General features: G+C 40.7%; 2 protein-coding genes across 11 annotated transcripts in view; one reads left to right on the top strand and one right to left on the bottom strand.

Moving 5' to 3' along the window:
- arhgap17a (Rho GTPase activating protein 17a) overlaps nucleotides 1–2842 on the top strand; it is a 32140-nt gene extending 29298 nt beyond the window's left edge. For 3 of the 4 annotated variants that reach the window (XM_044178604.1, XM_044178603.1, XM_044178606.1), the window contains one exon: nucleotides 128–2842. In XM_044178604.1, the coding sequence (XP_044034539.1) occupies nucleotides 128–264 (137 nt within the window). In that variant the 3' untranslated portion in view covers nucleotides 265–2842. The remainder of the gene's footprint in view (nucleotides 1–127) is intronic. The other variant, XM_044178605.1, reaches the window with a different exon arrangement.
- A 1011-nt stretch (nucleotides 2843–3853) lies between these two features.
- Nucleotides 3854–26373, bottom strand: part of grid2ipb (glutamate receptor, ionotropic, delta 2 (Grid2) interacting protein, b) — a 39396-nt gene continuing 16876 nt past the window's right edge. For 3 of the 7 annotated variants that reach the window (XM_044178422.1, XM_044178421.1, XM_044178423.1), the window contains 21 exons: nucleotides 24731–24816; nucleotides 22695–22764; nucleotides 19580–19732; nucleotides 19215–19370; nucleotides 18428–18579; nucleotides 17986–18120; nucleotides 16695–16780; nucleotides 16280–16430; nucleotides 15173–15474; nucleotides 13932–13976; nucleotides 12677–13441; nucleotides 11791–11943; nucleotides 11261–11348; nucleotides 10645–10734; nucleotides 9042–9238; nucleotides 8806–8961; nucleotides 8634–8720; nucleotides 8417–8546; nucleotides 7915–8033; nucleotides 7226–7390; nucleotides 3854–6920 (listed from right to left, as the gene is read on the bottom strand). In XM_044178422.1, the coding sequence (XP_044034357.1) occupies nucleotides 6849–6920; nucleotides 7226–7390; nucleotides 7915–8033; nucleotides 8417–8546; nucleotides 8634–8720; nucleotides 8806–8961; nucleotides 9042–9238; nucleotides 10645–10734; nucleotides 11261–11348; nucleotides 11791–11943; nucleotides 12677–13441; nucleotides 13932–13976; nucleotides 15173–15474; nucleotides 16280–16430; nucleotides 16695–16780; nucleotides 17986–18120; nucleotides 18428–18579; nucleotides 19215–19370; nucleotides 19580–19732; nucleotides 22695–22764; nucleotides 24731–24816 (3358 nt within the window). In that variant the 3' untranslated portion in view covers nucleotides 3854–6848. The remainder of the gene's footprint in view (nucleotides 6921–7225; nucleotides 7391–7914; nucleotides 8034–8416; nucleotides 8547–8633; nucleotides 8721–8805; nucleotides 8962–9041; nucleotides 9239–10644; nucleotides 10735–11260; nucleotides 11349–11790; nucleotides 11944–12676; nucleotides 13442–13931; nucleotides 13977–15172; nucleotides 15475–16279; nucleotides 16431–16694; nucleotides 16781–17985; nucleotides 18121–18427; nucleotides 18580–19214; nucleotides 19371–19579; nucleotides 19733–22694; nucleotides 22765–24730; nucleotides 24817–26373) is intronic. The other 4 variants (XM_044178420.1, XM_044178424.1, XM_044178419.1 and 1 more) reach the window with 3 other exon arrangements.

Genomic DNA, 26373 nt, shown 5'->3' with positions numbered 1-26373 from the left:
GTGTTCTTTTGTAATATAAAAGTCTTCCCTTGTTCAGCTTTAAAGAAACTTGTGTATGATAGTTGTCATTGTTTGCTCTTCACTCTCTACTCACTGTGGCTTGTTTTTTCCTCGTCTTGCTTTGTAGAACCGGCGATGTCTTTCAAAGGGCTGAGTCGAGCTTTGGTCCCTGAGCTCGCTGTAGACCAGCAGCCAGCGACGGCCTCCTTCTCCCTGCCTCCTCCCAAAGACTGTGACCTGGACACCGAGAGCACTGTCCTATAAGGAGGAGACGACATCACACTCTGGTCCAGTAGCCCCACGCATCTCCTCCCGTCATACACACACCTCAATTAGTCTGCTCGTGTTTTGTCCTAGCCCGTATCTGCAGCCCTCCTCAGAGACTCACACCTCTGCTGTCATGTTCTCCCAGTCCAGCCTGTATGAAGGACTCTAATGTGACATAACGCACCTTCTGGCAGCCATGATGAAGGTCCACAGCTCTTTGTAAACAATGGCTATGATAGTAGATTGTGTTTGTACGGCCGTCACAACAAAATTGAATAGACAAGGTTTGTGTGTTGATGCTTTGACAGGGAACTGCTCATTTCCCCATTTATACATCTGATGATTTATGTGTTTAATTCTCAGCAGTTTAACTGGGAAACCAAAGTATTTGATCAGTTAAACTTAGTTTTCTTGTTGCAAGCACATTCTGATTAGCATGCTAGCTAATACATGTGGCATTTACTAGTATTTGTAGCAGCTACTACACAGATATTAACATCACTAAGTTAAGTTAGCTGGATTACAGTCAAAGTCAAAGACCCATACTTATTTCAGGTTATCTTTATAATATATATGTTATATAACCTGTAATATGTCATAGTTACAGCTGAAAGTCAATTAATCAGAATCGGCAACAATTTTGATAACCGATTAGTCATTTTTCAAGCAAAAACACCAAAAAAACAAGCAACTTGAATATGTTTTGGGAAATTATGCATTTGTCACTATATTCTTTTGACTCTTTATAGACCAAATGATTAATTTAGAAAATAATCATCAGATGAATCGTTAATTACAGCCCCAGTCATAGGGCAAATCACCATATTGGACCACTTATTTTGATTTATAGTGTATTTAAAATAACTGACCTCCAGCCACACTGCCACAATCTTCGTCAGGTATCGCTCATCTCCAGTGTAGCTGTTATTAGCCATTATTTACTCGGAGAGTCCTCCTGACCTCCATGATGGTGCCAGATGTGGTCATGAGGAGACACAAAGCCTTTACACTGCAACACCCCCCCACCACCACCACCACCACCACACACACACACACACCATCTCTGTCTTTATTCTGCACTCCCTACAGATCAAGCTCCAAACAGCAGAGGACCGCTGACTCACCAGTAACGCCGTCAGACAACTGTGTAACGATGATGCACCGCAATATAAAGCATGGCTGACTGTACATGGAAGAAGGGGTTATGAGGGGGTCGGGGGGAGAAATGCCAAAATATGGACTGATGAGACTTGTTTGGAATTTGGTGTGAGGTGTTTTGTATTTTCCAATGTTGAAAAATAGTCTTAGAGCAAGAAGTAAAAAAGAAGAGGTATTTCTACAGAACAGGGGGGAGGGGAAAAGGTCAGCAGGTGAAGTAGAAACCAAAACTGTTACTTAAAGTGTAGCTGGTGACTGCAGGTTTCCAGTCGTCTCAAACACTTGATTTACCCTTTTTGTATGGAAACCCCATCCTTTTTCCCCTCTCTCATTCCTGTATTTATTTACCGATTTAAAAAAAAAACAAAAAAAAAACACACATTCCCTGTGGCTTGACATAATTAATGCAGTCTTTAAATGTAAATCCTGCCTTATTGGTTCCTCCCAGAACCACGTAATAAACATTATATATTTACTGTATGGAGGATATACTTGGCTCCTAGTATTACAGTATTTCCAAGAAGCTGTCTTGGCAACAAATATGTTTCAGGGACGTAAGGAAGGTGATTTGACTGTCTGCTATAGAAGTTTTGTGTGGTTCTGTATTGTTCCACAGAAGTTGTGTATTTAAATGTGTTTTGGTTGATTTCTTTGGGTTTTATAAGCAGAAGTAGCAGGGTTAACCGCCCTCCCAGCCTGAACACAGTATTTCTGTTTTTCCATCGATCTTTGTGTTTTCTCTGGCGTTTGCCGGGGTGTTACACGCAACAGGTTGTGTGTGAGTGAATGTAGTGAAAAGACAATTCTCACCAGCCTATTCATCCTGGACAGAAAGATGCATGAACAGCTGATGTTGCACTTGAGGGCAGGCCAACGAGTGGTTTCCTAGTGAACTGGTTTGGAGGATTTTTCAGTCTTTCCCACTGAGCTGAGAGCACACAGTGCTGTGAAACCTCAGTAGTGATGTGGTGTTAGATTTTTGCCAGGTCAAAAGATAAAAAAAAAAAAAATGCTTTGTTGTATTTTTTGTGTAAGCTTTGCTTTTTTGGCCTCGGCTGTAATGTCGAGTTTAGTTCCGAGAGAACTGACCCAATATGGTACCAATGGAAAATGTCTTGGATGCTGCAGTTGCCCTGAAAACGAGTTTTTCAGAGACAATCGAGCATTATAATCCCCTCCTTTCTCTCTTTGCTCCTGTACCTCGCTGCCTTATCCCTGTGCATCAAGAGAGCTTGGTATCGCAAGGCTCTTTAAGACGAACAAATGCCATTAAACTAGAAATGATAATGCTGCATTTTTAAGCTCCATAGTTTTGTACGTATGCTGTCTGGTGAGCTTAAATATGGAATAAAAACATGTAATATGAATGCTTGGTTATACCCCCTTTCCAAAGAAAATAAAGTATATGAAGAAACTATTGAAATCTACTAATGGTTTATATGTTTGTGTATAGACAATGTACAGTACATCAAGTGCGGGATGATATTTCATTGAATTTCATTATTCCTCATTAAGACCGCGGCCTCTCATCTAGACAACAAGGGTACTTTGGAGATTTAGTATTGCCACCCCATAAAATTGAGACACATTAAAACAGTAAGGTCAGAATTGGTGCAGCAGAGGCCAACATATCCTGACTTATAGTCCCCAGTATGGGTCAAGCTCCAAAACACACTGGATCTTACATTTCCCATAATGCAACTCACTAGCATATTTTATAAGACCTTTCCTGCTTGGTAAATACCCATGTCTGTGAAATTTCCTGAGCTTGTTACGCAGACTTTCATTTGCTAGTGTCCAAGCAGAGCTTGTACAAAGTAGTATTCCACATGACGAGCAAACTGAATTTCATGTGTAAAATTTGTGGAGTTCTCCTTTGAAGGAAAAGGCACCATTCAAAACATATGGAATGCACTGTTATGCATTTGTGTTTAAAATCAGTGAAACTGAACTAATTATTTTTTAAAATATATCAAAATCTCACTAAAGTGATTGTTCTACACTAAGGAATTCTGAAATGGGTTTTTGAAGGGGATCACCACTCATTACAATTCATCCTCTTGGGACCATGAATGTCTGTAAAAAAAATGTCATCGCAATCCATCCAACAGTTGTTGAGATTTTGCAGTCTGGACCAAAGTGATGGACCGACTGACATTGCCATCCCTAGAACCAAGCCGCTAAAAATCACACATTTGTGTACAAATTAATACATTTGATTTTGTTTCTCTGACACCCCCCGGGCTCCGTAGATGAATCTGTCAAATCCAGACCTAAAATAATCTGGTTTATACGGTATAGAAGAAATACTTATGGTTATAAGATTAGTTTATAATGTTGCTGTAAGTCAATGAATACTACATACTGTATGTACCTGAAGTCTCTATATTAACATTTGAGATTATTGAGGCACAGATAAGTCGGGCAGTTCAAGTTTCAAGCATGACATTTTTATAGATCAAAAACATATCCTTCATTTGAAAGCATTGAATAAAACATAAAGGTCAAACAATCACAAAACATGAGCAACTTCTCATGAAAACATATAAAACAGTTATAAAAGAGAATCTGTAGGCAACCAATAAATAAACCTAACTAGACTAACAGAAATGTATTTATTTTAAACTTAAATATCCAGGGAGGGTAAATGCTACCAGCTGCACATCATAACACATTAACTGCACCAACATGCAATTGATTCGGACAAGAAACACTGTTACTACACTAGTAGCAGCTAGGATTGCATTTTTACGAGATCACAGTCACCTCGTAAGCCTGACTAAAGCTGCGCATAAAGAATAAATAAAATGGTAATTTCCTGATGACACTCTTGAATAACAAAATAAACTAGGACTTGGAGGACACACAAGCATACAATACAAAATGATGAGCAGTGCATAGCAAAAACTCAACAATAGTTCATCAACATAAATACAACACAGCTACAGGTACACTGTACTGTAGATGAGTCGTGAGATCACCATGACGACCAGAAAAGCAGGAAATGACCATTTACAGTGAGATGTTTTCTTCCACATGCATTTGACGTTCATTCATTCAGCAGCCACCCACTTGTTTAAGCAGGGCTGTGTTCATAACACTAGAAATACTCGACAAAGTGCAGAACTATTAGCTGTCCTCTTTTCCAGAAGCACACAGCTCAGCCTTTTCATATTAAAGCTGCCTTCTATCTTTCTGTACTGACACTAATTATTAGGGGGAAAAATTACTATTCCACCCGCACGCTCTATGAAACAGATGATTTTTGAGCCAAATTTGACCATGTGCTGATGTAATCAGTGTTACCTCACTGTGAAAGGTGCAATATTGTTCAAGTGTTCTCGATGATGTTTTGCAAATTTTGGTTTGACTAAGTCCTCACAGGCAGAAGAAGCACAATGCTGATGCTGAATGGCTGACGACAAAGGACTCCAACCTGTTTAGAGGCTTCCCAGTTCAAGTGCTGCAAACTGGCCTGATTGGACAGATTTCAGTGGCTGTTTATGATCAGGATTGAGTCCAGTTGGGATGTGATGACTGGAGTCTAAACCTCCATCTAAAAAAGGTGGATGACCTCATGTCTTAGCCACTTAGCCACAAAAATGTAATGATGTCTTCATCCTTGATCATACTTGTATAGGGAGCTGAAGCTAAAGTTAACCACGACCACCCACTGGTTTACTAGCAGTAAGTGGCTAATGTGATTTTTCTACGTAAATGTCTCATCGTTATCTAAAAATGCAGAAAATTATGGAAGCAAAGTAGGGCCAAAAATAAAATACACTTTTTGTAAGCAACCTAATACATAATTATGAAATTGAATACATAATGTTGATGTTTAAATACCACTGAATTTTGAATTATTTAAATATTACCATCTATTTTAATTTAGTTGTTTTGAATTTCTCTTTTTGAAAATTTGCTTTTTCTTTTCAAGGTTCGCAAATTCAGACAGAAAATTTAGTTGTGCGGCATTTCCAGTTACTTATCTGAACTTTTATTTCATGGGTCGCATGACTAATTAAGAACTAAGAATATAACTTGGACAGAGGTCTGATCGATTCCATTATGGCTTGTTTGCTTATGTTAAAATTAAAATGTTTTATCTTGAATTTTTGTATCTGAATTTTGGTATATAAATTTCACCGTGGTGTAATTTGAGTAACCAGATTTTTTGACTTGACTTACATTTTTTTATCTGAAAATAACCAGTTGAATATGAGCAACTTAAACTGTTTTTTGAAACATGGACACATGAATTTTCTATCAAAATGTTTGGACCCTAAAAAATCAACTTCTTAAATTGCACAATTTGAAATTACCAACTGAAAATTTCAAAGAGGGGAATTCAAACCATTTAAATTCAGATAGTAATATTTCAGTGCTATAATTTTATTTCAGTTTTTATATTAAGAATTCAGTGGTGGTTTGCAATTATTCTAATATAAATTTTTTTTTATCTTTATGGCATTGTTTTGCTTCTATAGTAATGATTGACTGATCCTTGTCAGGAATTTAGAAATGTCATATGCAATGTACTGCAAAGGACACAAGTGAACAAGAGCTGGGTGTGGATGACTTTGACTTAAGCTGTATGAGGAGAGGAAATGTTTCATTTTTTTATTATAACTCCCAATAGATGGCCTATAAATTCACAGTAGGTTCGATGAGAATGACCACATCTGTAAGTCAGCAATGTGGATACACGATGTTGGAAAAAACTCCTTCTCAAATCAAATCCTGCTGTATGGGAGGCAGTGAGTGCACCACTGCATGAACAGTCTGATCCCGCTGAGCAGTTCAGCCTGGCTCTCTACACACTAACTAAACTACACTTGTGAATCACCTTGATTCCAGATGACTGTCGTCAGTCTACATCTACGCTTAATCTTTACAATTTTCAAATATGATCTGATAGAAAATATAAACTTTATATAGTCATATATTAAACATTAAGCAAGTAATCTGTAAATATTCAGACCGGTTGTTTTCATTACTTACATTTCATTTAAATGCAGCATCAAGATGCATTGGAGCAATCAAACATACATGGATGGTTTCTCTAATGTATCTTTTACTATCTACTGTGTGATGTGTATTAAAAAGAGATGTAAATAATGTAAAAACTGGTTTGAGTTGTCAGTGTGCGGTGAGTTCCTGTTGACCTGTGGACACCTGAATGTTCCTGCTCTACCCAGCACCTGAAATAACAGCGATGCTGCACACGGGCACTCATTAACTGTTGTGATTATCTACAGATAGAGTGTATTTCCATTCTGTTTGCTATAGATGATGTGGTCTCTGTTCCCGTTGGTTAGAGTGTCTCTGTGTGTGATCTTGGCACTTTGGTTGTGGAGAGCAGAGTGAAAATGGTAACGACCAGCCTGTCGGTTTGGCCCGACATCCGCCCGCATTTCTTGCTTCTACCAGGCCAGAGGGGAAGACAGTCTGGGGCTTCTGGGATTTTCTGGAGTCTGGGTCTCACTGAGAGCTCTCTGCAAGACAAAACCCATGATCTCATCTGATTTATGCTTATTTTACCGTATTATTTTCAGATTTAGAGCACATTTGGTTATTCCACAGACAGCAGCACTTTGCAGCTTAATCACTTTATAGCTGCAGGCTGCTGTCAGTCTGTGTGAGAGCACCAGCTGAATACCTCATTGTTTTGGAGGTTTGAATCTGTCAAACACCTGCTGCATATATCAAAATATGAGCTGCTCATCTTCAGGAACAAGTCAAATTTATCCCAGCTGGTTCTGTCTACACAGCTGAAGAGAACAGTACAGTAATAGCGCACCTCAAACTTGGAGATGAAATCTGCAAAGATGCCGAAGAAAGCCTCTGTTCTGGTGGATTTGCTGTCCTCTCCAAAGTAGGAGGCCACCTTAGAGAACTCCTCCATTACTCGGGTCTGCAGGGACTCCAGAGACTGGATTGCAGGGTGGCTGTTCTCCAAAAAGCTCTGTGGGTGCAAAAGGTCACACATCAAAGTCAGTTCACTTGCAATGAGGAGTTCTACTCAGCCTGTAACAAACAGCTGTATAATGTCTTCTGTGGCTCTGGAGGAGCTTTTTATGGATGCTAATGAGTTGTATTATGGGAAACATAGTATCCAGAGTTTTGGGGGCGTGACTCATACTAGCGACTAAAAGTCAGGAAATCTCGACCTCTGTTTCTTTGATTCTTACTATTCTTTTAAAAATCTGTCTCTTGTGAGACCCTCTGCTTTATGGAAGTGTGGTACTGAATTGCTGAAGAACCCCTTTAAGGTAAAGCATTGTTACCACCACTTCCACCAAATGTTAGAAATGCACACGTTGCTTTGCAAATCAGAAGTCAGCTGAACTGTATCTCATCTCACTCACATATCAGCAATCAGCAATCAGTAGCTTCCATGATAAAGTGTATGTAAATGTAGTAGCTTTTAAAAACCCACACATTTCTATATGCTTGATGTGTATTGTGTATTTAAAACTGTTAGCATACGCTCATGACGGAGGTAAAGTGGTCCTCGGAGGTGGGTGGGATCTTCAGACAGGCCGTCCTGATGTCCTGGATGGTGGAGTGAAGGTCACTCAGCTCTGCTGTGATGGCTCTCTGGTTGACTGAACGAGTTACATGGAAATATCAGGTGATAAGTTACCCAAACACCCATACATGGTCTAATGATTGTAGCAGCAGCAAGGAAATCTAACTTTTAACAAACAGCAGTTTAAATGAACAGTTTGTCAAATGATAATATGTAAACCATTATCTTGGGTTAATATTAAGACACACAACAAACACAGCATACATCTACATTAAATAATAATATAATACAAATAATACAATTATATGCTTTTAGTAAAGTCTGCCAGCCCTGAAGTGACATCCAGCACACTGTGTACTGTATGGAAATTACACGATGGAACGAGTACATTCTACTACTAAATGATTTTCAGGACAGAAAGCAGAGTGAAAGAGCTCTGCTGCTGTAATGTCATCGTACCCTTGGCTGCCAGAGGCACTGTTGTAAGGTCTCTGGAAAAGTTGAGCAGCTCAGGGAAGTGTTGGCACAGAGACTTGGCTAGAATGTGGAGAAAGGTGGATTTCCCGTCTACTGTTTTGGTCGTGCTTAGCTGCAAGATAGAAGGGAAGAATGAATGACTAAAAAGCTAAATTAAGATGAACATAACATTGTTGAAGCACAGGTGTCAATGCTGTACCTCAGTTAGGAAGTTGATCTTAAAACTGGTTGTCCTGTGGCTCTTGGGCTGGCCGTTGTTCAGGTAATTCCCCATTGCAAGTACAAACTGTGGGCAAAAAAAGCACTTAGTAACCACTCTTAACATACAGACTGATGACTTCACTTTCATTTTCCCTGCTCTGGATGTTTACCTCCAGGATTTTGGCCAGTTTCTTGCTGCTCCTCAGCTCCACTGAAGCCTTATAGATGTAATCGTACGCAATCTTCATCTCCTCCGTCCTCTCCTGCAGGGTCGTCTTGAAGTGGAGGCTCCGCAGACGGGTCTTATACTCGGGCACCATCAGCATCTGTAACATACAAAACAATCATTTACTCATCATTCCATCTTGCTTTTGAAAACTTTGCTCGCCTGGGAGTTTTTTTGCACCTGGAAAATGAACTGGTCGGGCTCGCTCAGTTTGGCTGGGTCCTGTTCAAACTGCTCGTACTGTTTGACCTCGTCGTCGTCGGGAGCGTAGAGCAGCAGCTGCTTGATGTGAGCGGGCTCCAGCCTGTCGGTGGTCATGTTCATCAAGACCTGACGCAGCTCGGTGGTGGAGAGCTTCAGATGGGCGATGAGGATGGCTGCAGAGAGGAGGAGGAGGAGGAGGAGGAGGAGGAGGAGGAAGACATGGAGGATTTACATCTGTTTTATTCACATTACAAAGAGGATCACTGTGTTCCCGACTGCAGACAAAACCTTTCATCCCCCTCTGATGATGTGTAATTTTCCACTGCGTACTATTTATATTTCTGTGGTGTCAGATTGATTATGAAATCCAAAATCCCAGTATAAACCTGGTAATTAACAACAGTACATAACAAAAAAACCTTGTAATATGGGTGTGATAACAGCAGAACAAATCTTTCTTACACAGGAAAGTGAACCCATCATCCACAGTATAATCTAGTATAGTGTACATAATGTAACAGTGAAGAAGGAGGGTCACATCTGATATTCTTGAATATGGCTTCGACTTTTTACTTTTTATAGAGTACTTTTTCTTTTGTTATATACAGTATGCTATTCACACTCACTGTATACAGGGCATTCAGGATATTAGCACTAAGAAATAAATCCTAAAAATTGCGATATACCACTTTTTTACGGCTTACACTGTTAACATGAGAAACCTAAACAACTTCTGTATTACAATATTTTACAGTTGCTTTGGCCCAGTTTTCATAACAGAGTTTCAATTTTGCAAAACTCTTAACACAAAATGCTTTTTTATCAGAGCATCCACAACATTGTGTATGTTTATCACTAAATTTTAATCACTGTTGCTTTTTAAAATAGAATGGTCATTTCATCAAAACAGAGTCTGCAGTGGTAATTTCCTCTAAGATTATACAAATAGTGTAGCTGAATTTATGATTCCATTTGCCATTATTGCTGTTAAATTCATGTGTTAGTCACTGCTATATTTTTACTTCCTATTTTATTTCAGTTAATAATATTAGATATTATATTACACATTACATATTATAATGTGTCTTAACTAATTCAGGGTAACCTGCTGTTATCAGGTGAAAATAATCCTGATTCTCATCCAACTAATTTGGTTCTTTGAAAGCAGTTTGAGAATTGATTTGTTAATACTGGATGAAGTTATCTCTTATTTTGCTCTTATTTTGAAATGAAGGCAAAATGAGTAGAGAGTTGCAACTGTGACCTGGGCCACGTTCTTCGTACGTTGATAACTGAGTTATTCAGATTAGAATGTTGACGCTTTGACACGGGTCTGGATTTTTTGGTTCTTCGAAGCCGGTTGTCAGAGCAACAAAAGTCCTTCAGCACTGACTTCAGGATCTGTGTGTTAAATGTTCTGCACTTTGTAAGAACGGAATTTTTTGTTTAAAGGTAAGATTTTAGCGAGTCAGTTTGGTTCTTCGAAGCAACTGTAAAATACTGCAATACGTGCTGTTTGGCTGAGCCCGGACCTTTCAGGTGTGTGTGCGACCTGCAGCCATATTCTTGTGGTACTCACAGGCGTTGTAGGCTTTCTTATGAGACAGAATCTCCACCACGTCTTTCTTTTTAAAGCTCTCTGGCAAGAAGGCTGGCTCTGGAGGAGAGACTGATCATTTTAACAAAGAGTGTAAGGATGTGTTCTCCAGGCACCAGGGGTCAACACACACACACACACACACGTACACACTTACAGGCACAAACACACACAGTGGCTACATGTGGCAGGTTGATGGGTTAATAACACAGCTCTGCCATTTGAGTCGCTACAGGCCAAAATGTCTGACATATGTACAATAAATAATAGTAAGGTGTGTTTTTCCTCTGGCAGAGCTGTGCTATTACAGGAGAGTGTGTGTGTGTGTTGGGGGGGGGGTATGGTGCCTTATGGAGAATGGATTGGATGAACAGGTGAATGGAGCAGCTCCAAAATAGGTTATGGAGAACATCATAACTGTGAAGGTACAAAACAAAACAGGAGATGTCAATAGATAAACACATAGATTCACTTTTACTGTAAACGAGTAACGATAATTAATTGGATGGAATATTATCACTGTATGACATTAAGCATGATGTAAATAAAGATATGACGATGCAGCATGATAGAGGATCACAAGTATACAACAACTTACTGGATCTGCGTTGAGTCCCAAAGTGCAGATCAAGGTCCAAGAACTTCACCATGTCAGTGAGCTTGTCATAGTCTGAGTCCTCTCCGAGCTAAACATAGACAAGGACACAGTCTGTACTCTCCAAAGACACAGTCAAAGCTTCCTAACCTAGAAGTAGCTGTCTAAAAATTATTTTGAAATACACAGAAATGCAACTTGTCTGTCTGATAGGGTTGTAAAGCGGGACCAAAACGTCCAACATTTTGCTAGATATGAGCAGGTAAGATCCACTGTGTATTCTGTTTACAACAACAAGATTTTTGCTTCGATGCTGCTGTGACTCATCAGAGACACAACAGAGTAGATGAGTAGGTCTTTCCAAAAACGGGAAGAGAAATGTTGGAGGAGTGAGAAAATTCACAGCCAAGGTGGGAAGATTTGCAAGTAAAGTGATTGTTTACTGTATTTACTGTATGTACTGTATGTAAGATGACAGATTCGTGCATACTTTATCCGTGACTAATGTAACGGAGTAAGAGTTCACCACTCACCTGACCCCATATGGTTCCCTCTGAGTTCTCCACCTGCTCCCAGCGCAGCCTCTTCACACTCATGTGGTTGGTGTCCGAGGCGTGGTGGCCCGGCTTGGGCAGCGGAGGTGGGTCACAGGGTGGGGGGAGGGGAGGAGGTGGCGGCGGTGGTGCCTTGGAGATCAAAAAATGCTTTTTTTTTTAATTTACAAGATATTTTAATCAGTGAGTTTATGCATAGTACATATACAACAGATCACGACTAAAGGTTTCACCTAAGGGAGTTTGGAACATTTTTATTCAAACTCTGGTGTCCAGAATCATCTCCCCACTTTGTGCCAAAACCTCAGGGGAATGCAGAGCACTTGTTGTTGTGCAGAGTTGTTTATATACTCTCCATCAGTTGCAGCAAACAAAATGAATGTCCAATTAGGCTTGGCCCAAAGACAACCAATTGTAGGTGTGATCACACTCAATACTGCACACTGATGTTTAAGCAGATGCTGATGTTTGCTTGAGATTTACCTTCTTTTTCTAACACGTTTCCTTTTGAAAAGAGATATTTTGGTTGCTTTTATTGTGATTTTAGTATGTTCTCCTGAGATGTGTAGAGAGAGTGGGTGAACTGCCAAAAGAAGCAGTATGTTTTTTGTGCTGTCAGTCTCATGGTCTTCTATGTGTGATGCCAAATATATCACCAAAACTTTAAAGTAGTAATTTGCATGATGCCAATTCTTGATTTTTTTCTGTGACACTTGTGTTGCTGTGGCATTGCTGTTTTAACTTTTCATGATTTTTCTGTTCTGGCTTATATTTCATTTGTGTCATGTATTCCAGCGAGAAAAGAGCTAAAAAAAAAAAAAAGATACAATCATGTTTTAAAAACTACTGTAAATGCAGATGTTACCTGTTGAGACTGGTGTTCCTGCTGTGGGGCTTCATAGGTTTTAGTGTGACTGGGGAGGGTGGAGTGAGAGGCCGGAGGCTTGGAGAGCAGTGAGGAGCCTGCGGGGCCTTGGCTCTGACACTGGGACGGGCTGTGATCCTGGAGGGACGGCGGCAGAGGGCCCTGGTAGCTGTGTTGGTGGTGGAGCTGGTGGTGCCGCTGGAGGACGAGCTGGCTCGGTCTCAGCGGCTGAGGGGAGGGCTGCGGGGATGGCTGGTGGATAGGCTGGGGCTGGCTGAGCTGTCGGGGGAGGTAGCTGGGGCGGGACGGCTGGAAGGAGCGTAAGGTGGTGGAACCCAGGGTGATGTGGCCGTGCGAGAGGCGGGTGGAGGTGGTGGCCTGGAAGCGCTGGTGAGTTTTCTCTCCTTCTTCTCTGGTGGGGAGCACTTTGTGTAGAGGAGAACGGCTGGACAGGAGGGTCCTCGGAGGAGGCGGGGGAGGAGGGATGATGGGGTGGTGCGGCTGGAAGGGCATCCGGCTGCGGGGGACATGCTCAGGGGAGAAGCGGACTGGCGGCAGGGGGTCCGTGAACTGAACAGGAGGCGGTATCAGAGCCTGGAAAGGCGGGGGAGGCGGGGGGCTCTGGGGGGGAGGTGGTGGGATGGGTTCAGATCCTGAGGAGTAGGAGGGAGAGGAGGCCTCGTCGCTGCTACTGTGATCCTCACTGCTGCCGCAGCTGAGCTGCCGAGGCATGAAGCCCAGGTCCTGGTCCTCCTGGAAACTCATCTGGAGGGAGGAGAGGTACACCATCAGAACTGACAATCACAACTTCCAACTCCACTTACTCTAACACACAGCTGACTTCAAATAGAAATCTAATCTAATCTTTTTTTTACCTACTTATGGGACAGAAAAGCCATATAAAGCAACAAAATAAAATAACCTGCTGATCTAAATAATTTTAGAACACATGCACTTGAATATTATCAGTACTGCAACCCATCTATTTATGGAACACAAGAAATGTAAAGTTGACTGTAAAACACTGAAAACAATACTAAAAAGATCAGTTTTAAAATACGTGCAACCCAGTCAATTATGTACAATATGCAGCTCTCCCCATTCCTGACGACCACACTGACAAAGACGTAACCCAGCTATGTTTGTTTGATGAGTTAATGTCAGCCAGCACCTCATTATAACCTTAGATTACTAGGCAGAAATATGCAGATACAATTAGACTCTACTGTATAACCGAGTATCATGTTTTACTTACAGGCACCCCTCTTCTTCTGAAACCATGACAACCACCTTGATATATCTGTTCATGTGACACAAGCGTTCATTGTAGTGTACATTAGAGCTGCTCTAATGTAAACATGCAACACTACAACGTAATTACTTCAGTCAAATGTGAATTTGCTTATTATTTGATAATAACAAGCAAATGCACAACAGTAATATTGTCTGTAAATAATGCTACATGTAATATTTCAGCATCAAAAAAGTAGTACCACAGTAACTATGAGACATTAGTATAATTACCATGAACAAGCAAGACCATTACAGTCGTTACTTGCTTCTACCGTGCATCTTACAGTGTGTGCAGCTGGGTCAGACTTCATGGCATTACTGGCCTGAGATAGAGCCTGCCCATCATTTCATTTACACTCTCAATTGTTTACAGCAATTATACTAAGGTATCACAATTAATTTATAAATTACTTATTTGTGTTTTAAAATAACATATATAACAGCTTTAAATTTAACATTGAAATAATAATTAGTATCCACATTATTCCTTGCCTCATGATACCTTGCATGAACTGTGGGCGGAACTTCCAGTTATTCCTTCCGCTGAACCTACGTCCGCAAGAGTTAGCCGTATGCTAGGTGTTGGCCCCTTTCCTTAAAGCTTTTTGGGAAATAAATGATTTGGGAACACACCCTGTCACACCTTGAACGGGATAACGTGATAATACCTCTGGGATGGGAGGACAACGTGAAGAAGAAGCCTCGGGTAACATCCAGCAGCATATTTAGCGACAGTGAAGCGATAAAGTTAAAGACACGGCATCGTCTGTCTAAAAGCACACCTAAAGACAAGTCGGGTCTTTTGGATTCGTCTTCTCTTGTAAGTCACACATTTAGTTTAGCTTGATTGGTGCAGTTGCAAATGGCGCAACTTGTCCCTGAACTCTGTAACTCTGTAGGTGGTCCTCCCATTCCTCGGTAATAGAAAGCAGAGGTATGATCACATTATCCTGTGTAAAGTTATTTATTTCCCAAAAAAGCTCTAAGAAAAGGGAAGACACCTGTAGCACACCGCTAACTCTCACAGTCATCGGTTCAGTGCAATGAATCGCGCCCATAATTCACGCAAGGTATCATGGAGCTAACAAGATATTAAACATATACTCTACAATACTCTTAACACATTTTTTTTAAAATATAAAAACAAAGCATGTGCATAAATACAGCAGATGATGCAGTAGATTGGAGGCCGGTCTTCCTCACCTCCTCATAGTCGTTCTCCCCAGGTACAAAGTCATCCACCAGAGTGACCCGGTGGCCCAGCTGCTCGCTCAGAGCGTCCAGGAACTTGTCTGTGTCCCGGCTGCGAGGTGGGCGGGAGAAGGTGAACAGCTTCTTCCGGCGGGTCAGCGTGTTGGGACCACCATCCGAGTGTTGAGGGGAGGCCGGAGGGCTTTCCAGGCTGACGTAAGGGTTGGAGTCCACACTGCTCTGGTGGTGGATCTCATACACAGGAGTGGGGAGAGGCTCCTTCCAGGACAGGGACAGGCCGCATTTATGGCTACCTGCAAAGAAGGAAATCAAAGATGGTTGCTAGCAGCATGGTGCATGTGTTCAGTGCAACTGTGCTACCATTGATGCTCATACTGCAGATGTTTACACCAAGAATTTCTAACTGGATGACTTGGCTTATATATCATGCTACTTATTCCCTCAAGAAATGATTTGTGACATTCTTGGTCACGTCTTCTGAGAGGTTACCATGGCAACACAAAGATAAACTGCAGGCTTATGTGCACATACAGATTGTCGGATTTGAATGAGTTCTAACTTAAACACATTCAAAACGCAGTGGTTTTCATGCCATGTTCGCATCAGATTAGTAAAACCAACTGGTTTAAATATCCAAAATGATTTTATAAATGTTAAATCAACCATAAACACAAGGCTACAGATGAGAAGAAGAGAGAAGTATTTAAGTAGCATGGACTTAATTCAGGTGAAAATTACTAATATATGTGACATTTTTAGAAAGTCAGTGGATCTAATGCCATGTTTGTCACCTGTAAAGACCAATTTGCACCCTTACTATAGTGTCATTTCCAATCACGTTAACATTTTTCCTCATTCAGCAGCTTGTATTTACAGCAAATCTAACATGACATGAACAAGTTATGCAGTTGTCATTCCTGCCAAATACTATATCTGATTTCAATAATTCACTCTGCAAACGCATGAAGCCTAAATGGTACATGGTTGTGAACCATTGGTGAAAGCATGTCTCTGAAAGCATGTGCACATTGTGTGTGTGTGTGTGTGTGGGTGCACATGTAATTGAGTGTTTGGCCATGTGTGTCAGCCTCAGAGTACCTGTGAGAGGGGGGAGTGTGAGGGGGGAGAGAGAGCGCCTGTAGGCCTCAGTCTGTCCCGGCCCCTCGGGCTCTGCTGAGGAGCCACCCTGCAGTGGCGACACACTCTTCCCTGCGTACACGTTCTCCAGTTCTGTGTACACACCTGTCATCTACGGGTGGAGGCATGATCAGCTGGTTAGCACACAATCGCTGCAACACATTTGCTTTGAAGGTCCGCCGCTTTTAATCGTTTCAGGAACAATATGTAGACCAAACGTTAACTGCAGCCACAAATTTAATACCACATGTTGAACTGCAGAAATTACGAGCAGACCTTCAAATGATGTGAAGCTAGAGAGCACAAATGACACGACTAGCATTCATTATGCCAGTTGCTGAGTATCTAGGCGCTGAAAAGCTGCAGTTATACCTACATGATTGAGGTCAGGGGACTCGGGGAAGGAGGTTCCATCTCCTGACTGCCTCTCCTCCGGGCTCCCAGATTCATCCACATGAATTCCTAAAGCACAATAAGGCATGAACAGTGACACATGGACGTAAGCCTCCTCCTTCCATCCACCCCCAGCCAGGAGGGGAGAGGATGAAGCAGAGCAGAACAGCGTGGAGGAGTAAAAGGCAAAAGCTTGGCTCCTGGAGCAGGAGTTAGCAATGGCAATGGAAAACAGGGGAAACTATGAATGAAATACCTGACGCCTCAGCTGGAAATAAACACTGTATGTGCTTCCAAACTGGTAGTTTGGGGACATTATTAAAAGCAAAGACAGCTGAGATATGGAGTTAATGTATGAACTGATGATGGCAAATTTTGTCTTATGTAGCCTTTAAGTATCCACAGAGGATTTGCTGAGCGCACATCTTTTTCAGCACCAGTCTACTGCACGTTCTAACAATTACATACATTACCACCTGGGAGTTGACCAGTGCAAACACAGCCTTATTACTGAGCTCTGAGTGGTTCAACTGAGACGGGGGGTTAGACGCCTTGCTCAAGGGAACATTAATTTTACAGTAACTGCTGAAGGAAGCTCATTTACTGTCTCTACCCAAATTTTCCTAGTATGTCCAGGATTCAAACCCAAAAAAAATGCAATAATACTGAACTAATACTTTTAAAAAATATACAGTAGCTTTCATAACAAAGCAAAAACAACTTTACGGTTGTTGTTAAACCTGTAATAACTGATTTATTTGGCTGCTTGGGGGCAGCAGAAACAAGTTATGAACACATTATTGACATATTATCACCTTTTGTTGATATGGCAAAATTGTTAGCAAACTGTTGCCTATTTACACATCCAGCAGATACGGCGCAACATTATCATTCATTTGGAGTCGTGTTTCTGGCTACCTGATGAATGTAAGTCCAATATTCACTCTCTTGTAGCTCTTTTTTGGTCTCCTGTGGGAAATATCTTGTTCTTTAGCTGCTAAATGCTCCACTATGTTCACCAGCTGGTCTCTCTCTGTGTCTGTCTGCTGTTTGGTGCTGGGCAGGTACTGTACAGTGGGTTTATCAGAGCTTTTTCCAGAAAACAGCTGCCTGCTGCGGCCGAAAACAACGCCATGAGAGCTGTGAGAGTGAATCAAAACAGTAAAGTTGTGGGGTGTACAGCTCGGTATAAACCCAACCAACTCTGTGGAGATTATAGTGATTTTCTGCTACAGAGCAGTAAATCCTTGTTCTTGTTGTTATGTGCAGCGTACCCATTCCCAGGTGAGTCCCGATGATGCAGTCGTCAGAGCTCCTCTCTCGGACGTTGCCACGGTAGGATGTCCCTGTCACGCGCATAGAGCTGCTCCGCCGGTGGTGCTCCGGACCTGCGTCAGGCTCCAACACTGCTGCAAAACACACACATGCACACACATTCAGCATCAAGTTTTTGTTATTCGCAAGCAAATTATGCACAGCTGCTCCTTTGTGGCTGTATTAATAATTAAAAAACACCAGGTGGTTAATAATAAAATCTTGATATATTTTTTCTGGATGTCTCACATGATATAAATCTAATCTGCCAACGAGGAACTTAACAGCTGGCAAAATCACGTTTCTTTTTCATATCAAACAAGCAACTTACTGACAGTCTGCTGATACTGTATGTGTATTCTCCCAAATGCAGATCGTTTCCATATAGTGTTTTTGGCTCACCACTGCTCTTGAAACCCAGGAAGCGTGACAGCTTGCCCTGGCAGCGCTCCTGTTCATCGTAGGTCAGTAGCTGGTAGATGAACTGCCAGATCAGCTGTTTGGCTGGAGTGTCCAACACCGGAAACACGTCTACTATCAGAGTGTCCACATTTCTGCAAACACACACACACACAATGCATCCATGTACATACACATATTTATATAACCAACCCCTGTTTACTGCTAGGTAATTGATTTAGCTTAGATTTATATTCTTTGCATCTGTAATGACATGTATAGCTGAGAATGAGATACAGGATGAAAACAGATTATGAAAAGGTAGGAGGATAAAAGGGGATGTCAGTTATGGTTGGATTTATGCCTTCAGGTGTTTATACTGTATGCACATACTGTAGAATTACATTGCTATTTTGCTTATAATCTTGCAGCATCACATGTTTGCATCATCTGCAGAGCTAATGCTCCATCCATCTCTTTCTCTCGTTCTACCCTTCATCCTTGAGGAAATGTTATCACTGCCTGTTGGGAGGAATAAACTTCCTGCTTAGCTATGTGCATTTGTTTCTTCACTGCTTTTCCTCTAACTGTCCGTCATTCATTTTCTCCATCTCTCTCTTTCGCCTGCATTAAGAACATCGTTAGCAGCCTGATATACTGAATATGTTTCCCAGGCAACAGCTATGTCAGTGTAAGCTAGTTAACAGAGTCTTACCACAGAGATAGTCTGACAGATGCTGAAAACTCTATTTCCATTTATAGACCCTTTCTATCCCTGAATGCCACTGACCTGTGCTGGAAGAAGGTCTCCAGGGACTTGCAGACTGTGTACCTCTCCTGGATGGTCAGCAGGTGCTCCAGCTGCTGGCTGAAGGTCCGCCCGTGGACTTTGATGCTCGGCGGAAGAATCTCTGCCACCCACTGCAGAGAACTGAGGGCCGGAGACCTGGACAACAAGCACAGTGGGAGATTAGCATTACATTCACACATGTATACTTTAACATTTAACATTTAAGTATTCTCCTTTGTTCTGCATCTTTATTAAAAAAATGCAATGTTACTCGACAGAGGGGTCTGTTAGTTAGTTTGTCCCTGCAGACCATGAACTGCTGGAAATGTCAAATCAAAATGTCAGGTTTGTTGGTGTGTATTGACCTGGAGCGTGGTAACGTGGTGGGGGCCAGACTTAGAGATTCTTCTGGGTCAGTTTGGTCTGAGGAGTAGTCAGACGGGCCCTCCTCCACCACCAGAGTGGGCATCGCCCCACTGCCCTGCAGCATGGACACCACCTTCTCATGAGAACAGTTCCTACAAAGAGAGAGAGAGAAAGAGGGCAGACTTGACAAGGACAGAAGTAAATGATGGAGAGCTGATGGACTCTTAGCTAGAAAGCAGATGGATTGGTGTAATGAAATCCACAGTACTGCATGACTTCTAACAAACTGTAACATTGATATAAGACAGTGGTTCTTAACATTGTTTGGCCTGTGACCCCTTAAAACAAAAGATATGTCTCTAGTTGCAAAGGTCTACCAGTTTTAACCAGTAAAACCAAAAGAGTGATTTTTTTCCCCTGCTAAAGAATTGTAAAGAATAGTTGTAATTAACTAAAATGATCCAGTAATTTCCAAGAAAAAAAGCAAATATTACAGAAAAGTATGGAAAAATAAACAGAACTTTGTGTGGCAGAAATATGTTTCTTCGGCTTTCCTGTCTTGTTAATCATCTCGCGACCCCTCAGATTTATTTTGCGACTCCTTGTGGGGACCCAACCCCCAGGATGGAAAACACTGACACAAGTTATATCCTTTCACACAAAGCTTTGATACAGCCCCCATGCCCCATAATAATATAATATAAACATTTTAAATCATTTGATACCAACTGTATACTTGTGATCACGTGACCAAATTTCATAAACACCTGAGCCAGTTGCATTCACTGATGAAGGCTGTGAGATGCTGTTGAAAGCTCAGAAAAAGCTTGTAAGTAGATCTTTAAGTTGAGATGATTTGATTCGCTGTAATTCTAAATTGTTATTTTATTCTTATAAATAGATCAAAAAGAAGGTACGATTTCCTAAATGAGATGGGGAAACTAGGTAATGAGAAAATAATTAATTTTCTGAGAAAATTGTATAATCGTGCAAAAGATACATAGTCACCTATGGTATGGTACAAAAAGTGAGAACACCTTATTCTTTACACGAGATACTGTATTGACAAGGTGTCCAAGCTGTATGATTTCAACAAGCTAATTCACCTCAGTTGTAACAGAAAGATGAAGATGGCGGAGGTCATACACCTGAGGTGAGGACTGTACAAACAAGTGTTTACATTAATATTACACATTTTCCACATTTCCATAGATGTTATACACCATATGCTCACTTTGTAAACGCGACACTGAAAACTCCCACATATCTTGTACTTTATTTTCTTTCTCTCTCCGGTAAACAACTCCCTCCGTTTTGCTGATCACCTCCTACTGTTGCAGCACCGTGTTATCAGGGAGAGCAGCAAAATTTTACAGCACCAATCAAATCAGTACATCAGGCAGCCACGGGAACAGCTCTGTGATTCTTCTTTCACATGGCTATCAAGGTGGCACCATGTGTAATACTGTGTCTTCACACAGCACTGAATATTGGCTGATATATTGGCTGATACACAGTATTTGCTGAGCCCATATAACTACAATTCAATTTCATCCATGCTGTGTTTCTTATTGGCACTCCTACACTCTCTTTCTGAAAATCCAGTGGCAGAAGGTCAAGAAGTTGTAAAGTCCACACGAGAACGATGACTACTCCCACAAGAAAAGTTCTGTTTACATAAAGGCTGTGTTCATGTGCGTCGCCCCATACTACACAGACACACATGTCAAGGTTAAAGGAGAATACAGTGTGACAGAGAATAGTTTTAAATTTTGGGAAATACGCTTATTCACTTTCTTGCCGAGAGTTAGACGAGTCTGTACGCTAATTATGAAGCTACAGACAGCAGCCAGTTAGCTTAGCTTAGCCTAAAGACTGGAAACAGGGAACAGCTAACCTGGCTCCATTGTTTTCCGGCACGTAAACCCCCGTAAAATCACAACCTGTCATTTATAGTTAGACTAAACAAACAACAAACAAAGATATAACACGTTAGCTTTAGAGGTGTTGGTAGGTGTTTTGTTACTGAAGCCAGGCTAGCTGTTTTCCCTAGTTACTAGCTGCTTGCCGAGAGTTGGATAAGAAGGTCAATAACTTTCTCTTGTCTGTACGCTAAATATGAAGCTACAGCCAGCAGCTGGTTAGCTTAGCTTAGCACAAAGACTGGAACAGGGGTAAACAGCTAGCCTGGCTCTGTGCAAAGGTAACAAAATCAGTTATCTGCTGGACTATATCTTTGCCAGGCGCAGCAACTTCCTGGAGTCTTGTTGTTACTGTGAGGCACGCATCTGGCCAAGAAATAGTACTAGTGTAAAAATGACAAGGGATAGCCCCTTGTCATTTTTACACTAGTAAGGTTTTTGTACAGATTAAACAAAGGAGAGATAAAGTGTTAATTAGTGAGCATTTGAGGTGCTAGTGTGCAAACCTGTTTCCAGTCTTTTTGCTAAGCTAAGCTAACCGGCTGCTGGCTGTAGCTTCATATTTAGCATACAGACATAGAGTGGTATTGATCTTCTCATCTCACTCTTGGCAAGAAAGCGAATAACATTTCCCAAACTATCAAATTATTCAGCACATTTCCAGTACACCCATACCAAATTAGTTTCCAAATAGGTTTATGATGTAATAACATTTTGCTTTTGCTTTTTTTTTTTTTAAATTGTACTTGTTTCTACAGTAAAATCTCCCATCCATTCTGGTTTCAATACTTCCAAAATCAGAGGTTTATATTTAGATGTGAAATTTTGTAAAGCTACATATTTTTGACGGTTTATTTTCATAGCTGAGATTTTCTCCTGAGGATGACTGATGGGAAAGCAGACGCAATGCACGTATTGCTTCTAAGTTGAAAAACTCAGCTCAGAAAATTGTGAAATAATGATTAAAGAGAAACTATAATAAAACCAAATAAAAGCTTGATGTGTTCTGCGATGGATTATCTGGCACTATGAAAGATTTTTTTCATACTGGCAGCAGATGGCTTCTGCTGGAGAAAAACCTGATATCTCTAAATATACTGTCAAAGTTCAAGAACTTGGACAGCAGGCAAAAACAAAACTCTACTACAACTGCTGCTGCTAATAATAATAATGTTATCCATTAAAGACAAACCTCATGTCCAGTCCATTGAGGAAGAGGATACGGTCACCAGGTTTCAGTCCACATTCCTCAGCAGGACTATCTGAGAGGGAGAAAATCAAACATCAATCAAAAAGGATCCTGGCACAACCTTGCCAGCTAACAAGGTGCACTGAACAGACGGGCAGAAAGATGGTGACTAATGTGATGCTGTCAATCTGTGTATGGCATCTAACAAAGCCCATCAAAACACGAGGTGATCGCCATGCTAAATCTCATTACGTAAGGAAACAGGGCTGTCAAAACAATCCCCGGTGGAATCTGTTCTGACTGCACTGTACCCATCCACCATCGCCTCCTCACATGCCAACTCACTGCTGAATTTTCCTCAAACTGAATATCACGTCATCTTTTTTTTTTTACCCAAAGTTTGGATACAACACACTCTTAATGTGATAACGTAGTGTGTGCAGGTTTAGGCACATTCACAGGTCATGAGATAGACTCACAGAGTTTGTGGTTTCCAGGTTATCAGTAAAGGATCTGTGTTCAGAGCACGATGAGAGACACGCCATCCACCCCCAATATCTCCATACCAACCTCCATAAGGCCCACTGAGTCAGTTCGTTCTGGCTGTTTCTGTACATGATGGTGGGAGATGGTGGTGGGCGGGAACAGTGCCGTCATCATCAAATACACACACACACACACACATACACCTCCCTCCTCACAGAGGAACCTGGCCAATTCCCACAACAGTAACTTCGCAGCCTCTCTTGTCTGCTACTTTTATTTGGGAAAGTAATAACAGTTAATTAAATAACCTTTTACTGCTGGAAACTTAAATAATGAAAGTAATTTAACAGGTTCATCAAAAGCTCTTAGTAGCAATTACCCCGACAAATAATAACATGACAACACATAAAAGTGAGATTTATTTTCATGCCGATAATCTCGCTAGTAAAAAGCAGCTAGCCATATCAAAAACTGATTACAAAAAATAAACAATAAAAAATTCTGCATTGCTGACGAGAGAGAACCAATAAACAGGGCTTTGTAGTTATTCCATGTTTTGATGTAAATCTAGGACAAAAAGCTATTTGTATCAACTTGAGATGCTAGAAATGATCTATAGTAAGAACAATTCAATAACCTTAAGGGAATAGTTTGACATTTTGGGAAATACTCAATTTCTCTTTCTTGACTACAGTTAGATGAGAAGATTAATACCACTCTCGTGTCTGTCCGTTCAATGTCAAGCTACAACCAGCAGCCAGTTAGCTTAGCTTAGCATAAAGATGGGAAACAAGGGGAAACAACTAGCCTGGCTCTGTACAGAAGTAACAAAATCCACCTTCCAGCACCTCTAAAGCTCACTAAAGAATGGCATATCTGGTTTGTTTAATCTGTACAAACACCAAAGCAATAAAAATGAGAATTCGTGGTTTTTATGGGGGGTTATGTTAGGAAATAGTCCCGCACATATTTTCCTGTAAAACTACAAATAGTCATTTTTCTAATTTATTTCTCATTTGTAAGAAGTTTGAAATTGTATTTGCTTCTAAATAATCATTTTCTACAAAACAATAATGCATCATGACAATTTGATCATTATTTCAGCATGATTTGATTGTACTGAACAAAAGAACAAACATGAATCAAATTCTAGGATCTAGTCATTAAATTACTGCTGCCCTTCTCTGAGGAAAAAAACATTAAACAAGAAAGATAAGAAAACTCCAACTCATTGAATGTAACTGCGTAGTACTGACTGACTGCTCTAAGTGTTTGTTACTGCACAGCAAAGCCTGTTCTGAGTGCTTTCCTCTTAACATTTCATTGGTGACTCAGACAAATCCACGTCCTGGTACACTCATAGTCACACACAGAAACACCTCCTGATCACCTTCAACCCCCAGCGGCTGGCACCACAACAGACTCACCCACATAAAATACATCCTCCCCCCCTGCCAGCCAACACAGAACAATGTTTGGGTCAAACCACCACACACAGAGAGGCGTCATCTCCCGGGATTGTACTGTACTGGTTTTTAATATAGAAGCAGTACCTGGGATAACAGAGTCGATGCAGACGGGCGCGTGACCTCGCAGCGTGAAGCCGAAGCTCTTCTTCCCCCTGTAGACGCGAATGATCCTGACAAAAGGCAGGAAGTGAGATGAACATTTTTGACTTATTATATCAATGACATAATACATTTGAGTGCAAAAGTTCATATAAAAAATGTTTTCTCCAACTTTAGCTGATACATAATAACAACGTTTATTTTATTTGTTTTTTAATGACAAAAAACAAGCAGATTTATTTGTTTCTGTATGTTACATTCATATGACTTTTTTATTAATACATTCACATCACATCCGTCCTTCACTGTCCAAACATCGTCATAACTTTCAAATTAAGGTCAAATTTAACACAGTACAAAAACCCCAAACAATCCATGGTGTTGTCTCAATGGCTGCAAGCTGAAGAACGTGGAATTTCTGACTCAAAATTAATCAAATTAGAGGTTTTTCTCATTGATCCACTAATGACTATTCATGTGATTATGGCTGCAATTAATGATTATTTTCATTATTGATTAATATGTCAATTATCTTTTTGATCCATTGATTAATCATTTGGTCAATAAAATGTCAGAAAAGAGTGAAAAATGCCCATCAAAATTTCTTAGAGACGTCTCCAAATTGATTGATTTGTCCAACCAACAGTCCAAAACCCAAAGCTATTCTGTTTAAAATGATATAAAACAAAGAAAGGTGGCAAACTATCACCCCAATCCTGGCTTCTTCCCTGTTCATTTTGGAATTGATTTTAAGATTTTACTGATCACTTTTAAAGCATGTCTAGGTCTGGCCCCAGGCATAGCAGAAACGTTGACCCCATATGAGCCAGCTTGCTCGGCCTTCGAACGACCTGCCTGACGAAATAAGGCTCTCAGAGTCAGTGACCTCTTTTGAATCACTTCTTCCATCCATTTGTATAGACTTTTATTTTTTACTTCTAGGCTTTTATGTGACGTCGTCTTTTTATTGCTTTTATTCTTTTTATTTGTATTTATTTGTATTGTCATATTTTTTATTGTTTTTATCTCTTTTACCATTCTTATCTTTCATCATCAAAGCACTTTGTAAACTCTGTTTTTAAAGGTGCTATATAAATAAAGTTATTATTATGATTATTATTATTATTACTTCGCTTTTGTTCTGATTTGTCACTTCCTGTAGGCGGGAGGCTGAACAAGTGGGGATATGACGTTTGTCTTTACTGCAATCCAGCTTTGTGATTTAGGCTGATAACATGACTTTTTTTTATTAACATTACAATCCCAACTAGTACAGCCTCAACTCCCCATCACTCCAAACATCTTTCTGTAGGTTTTATTCTCCAACTTCCGGCCTAAATAAAAAGAATTCAGGACATACTCATAGAACACAGAAAAAAGCTTTGACATTTTACTGATGGTGGTGCTTTGCTCCCATTCACCCCAGTGGAGGAGCACATGGTGGAACCTCACGTTCCATCAAAGATAAGACACTTGTGCTGTCTATCCACAGCATGTTCCCATGGAAACAACTCAAGGCAACACTGCCTCGATATGTAAACAGGGGGAAGACAAGGAAAGACAAAAGATGGGAGGGAAAACAGATCTATTCTTTGATAGCCGCGGTTACTGGCTGTTATGTAAGACGA

The sequence above is a fragment of the Siniperca chuatsi genome, linkage group LG20 (genome assembly GCF_020085105.1).
Source record: "Siniperca chuatsi isolate FFG_IHB_CAS linkage group LG20, ASM2008510v1, whole genome shotgun sequence".
In the NCBI taxonomy this organism is placed as follows: domain Eukaryota; kingdom Metazoa; phylum Chordata; class Actinopteri; order Centrarchiformes; family Sinipercidae; genus Siniperca; species Siniperca chuatsi.
Note: the sequence above shows the minus strand (reverse complement) of the source record. Positions and strands in the feature narration are given on the sequence as shown.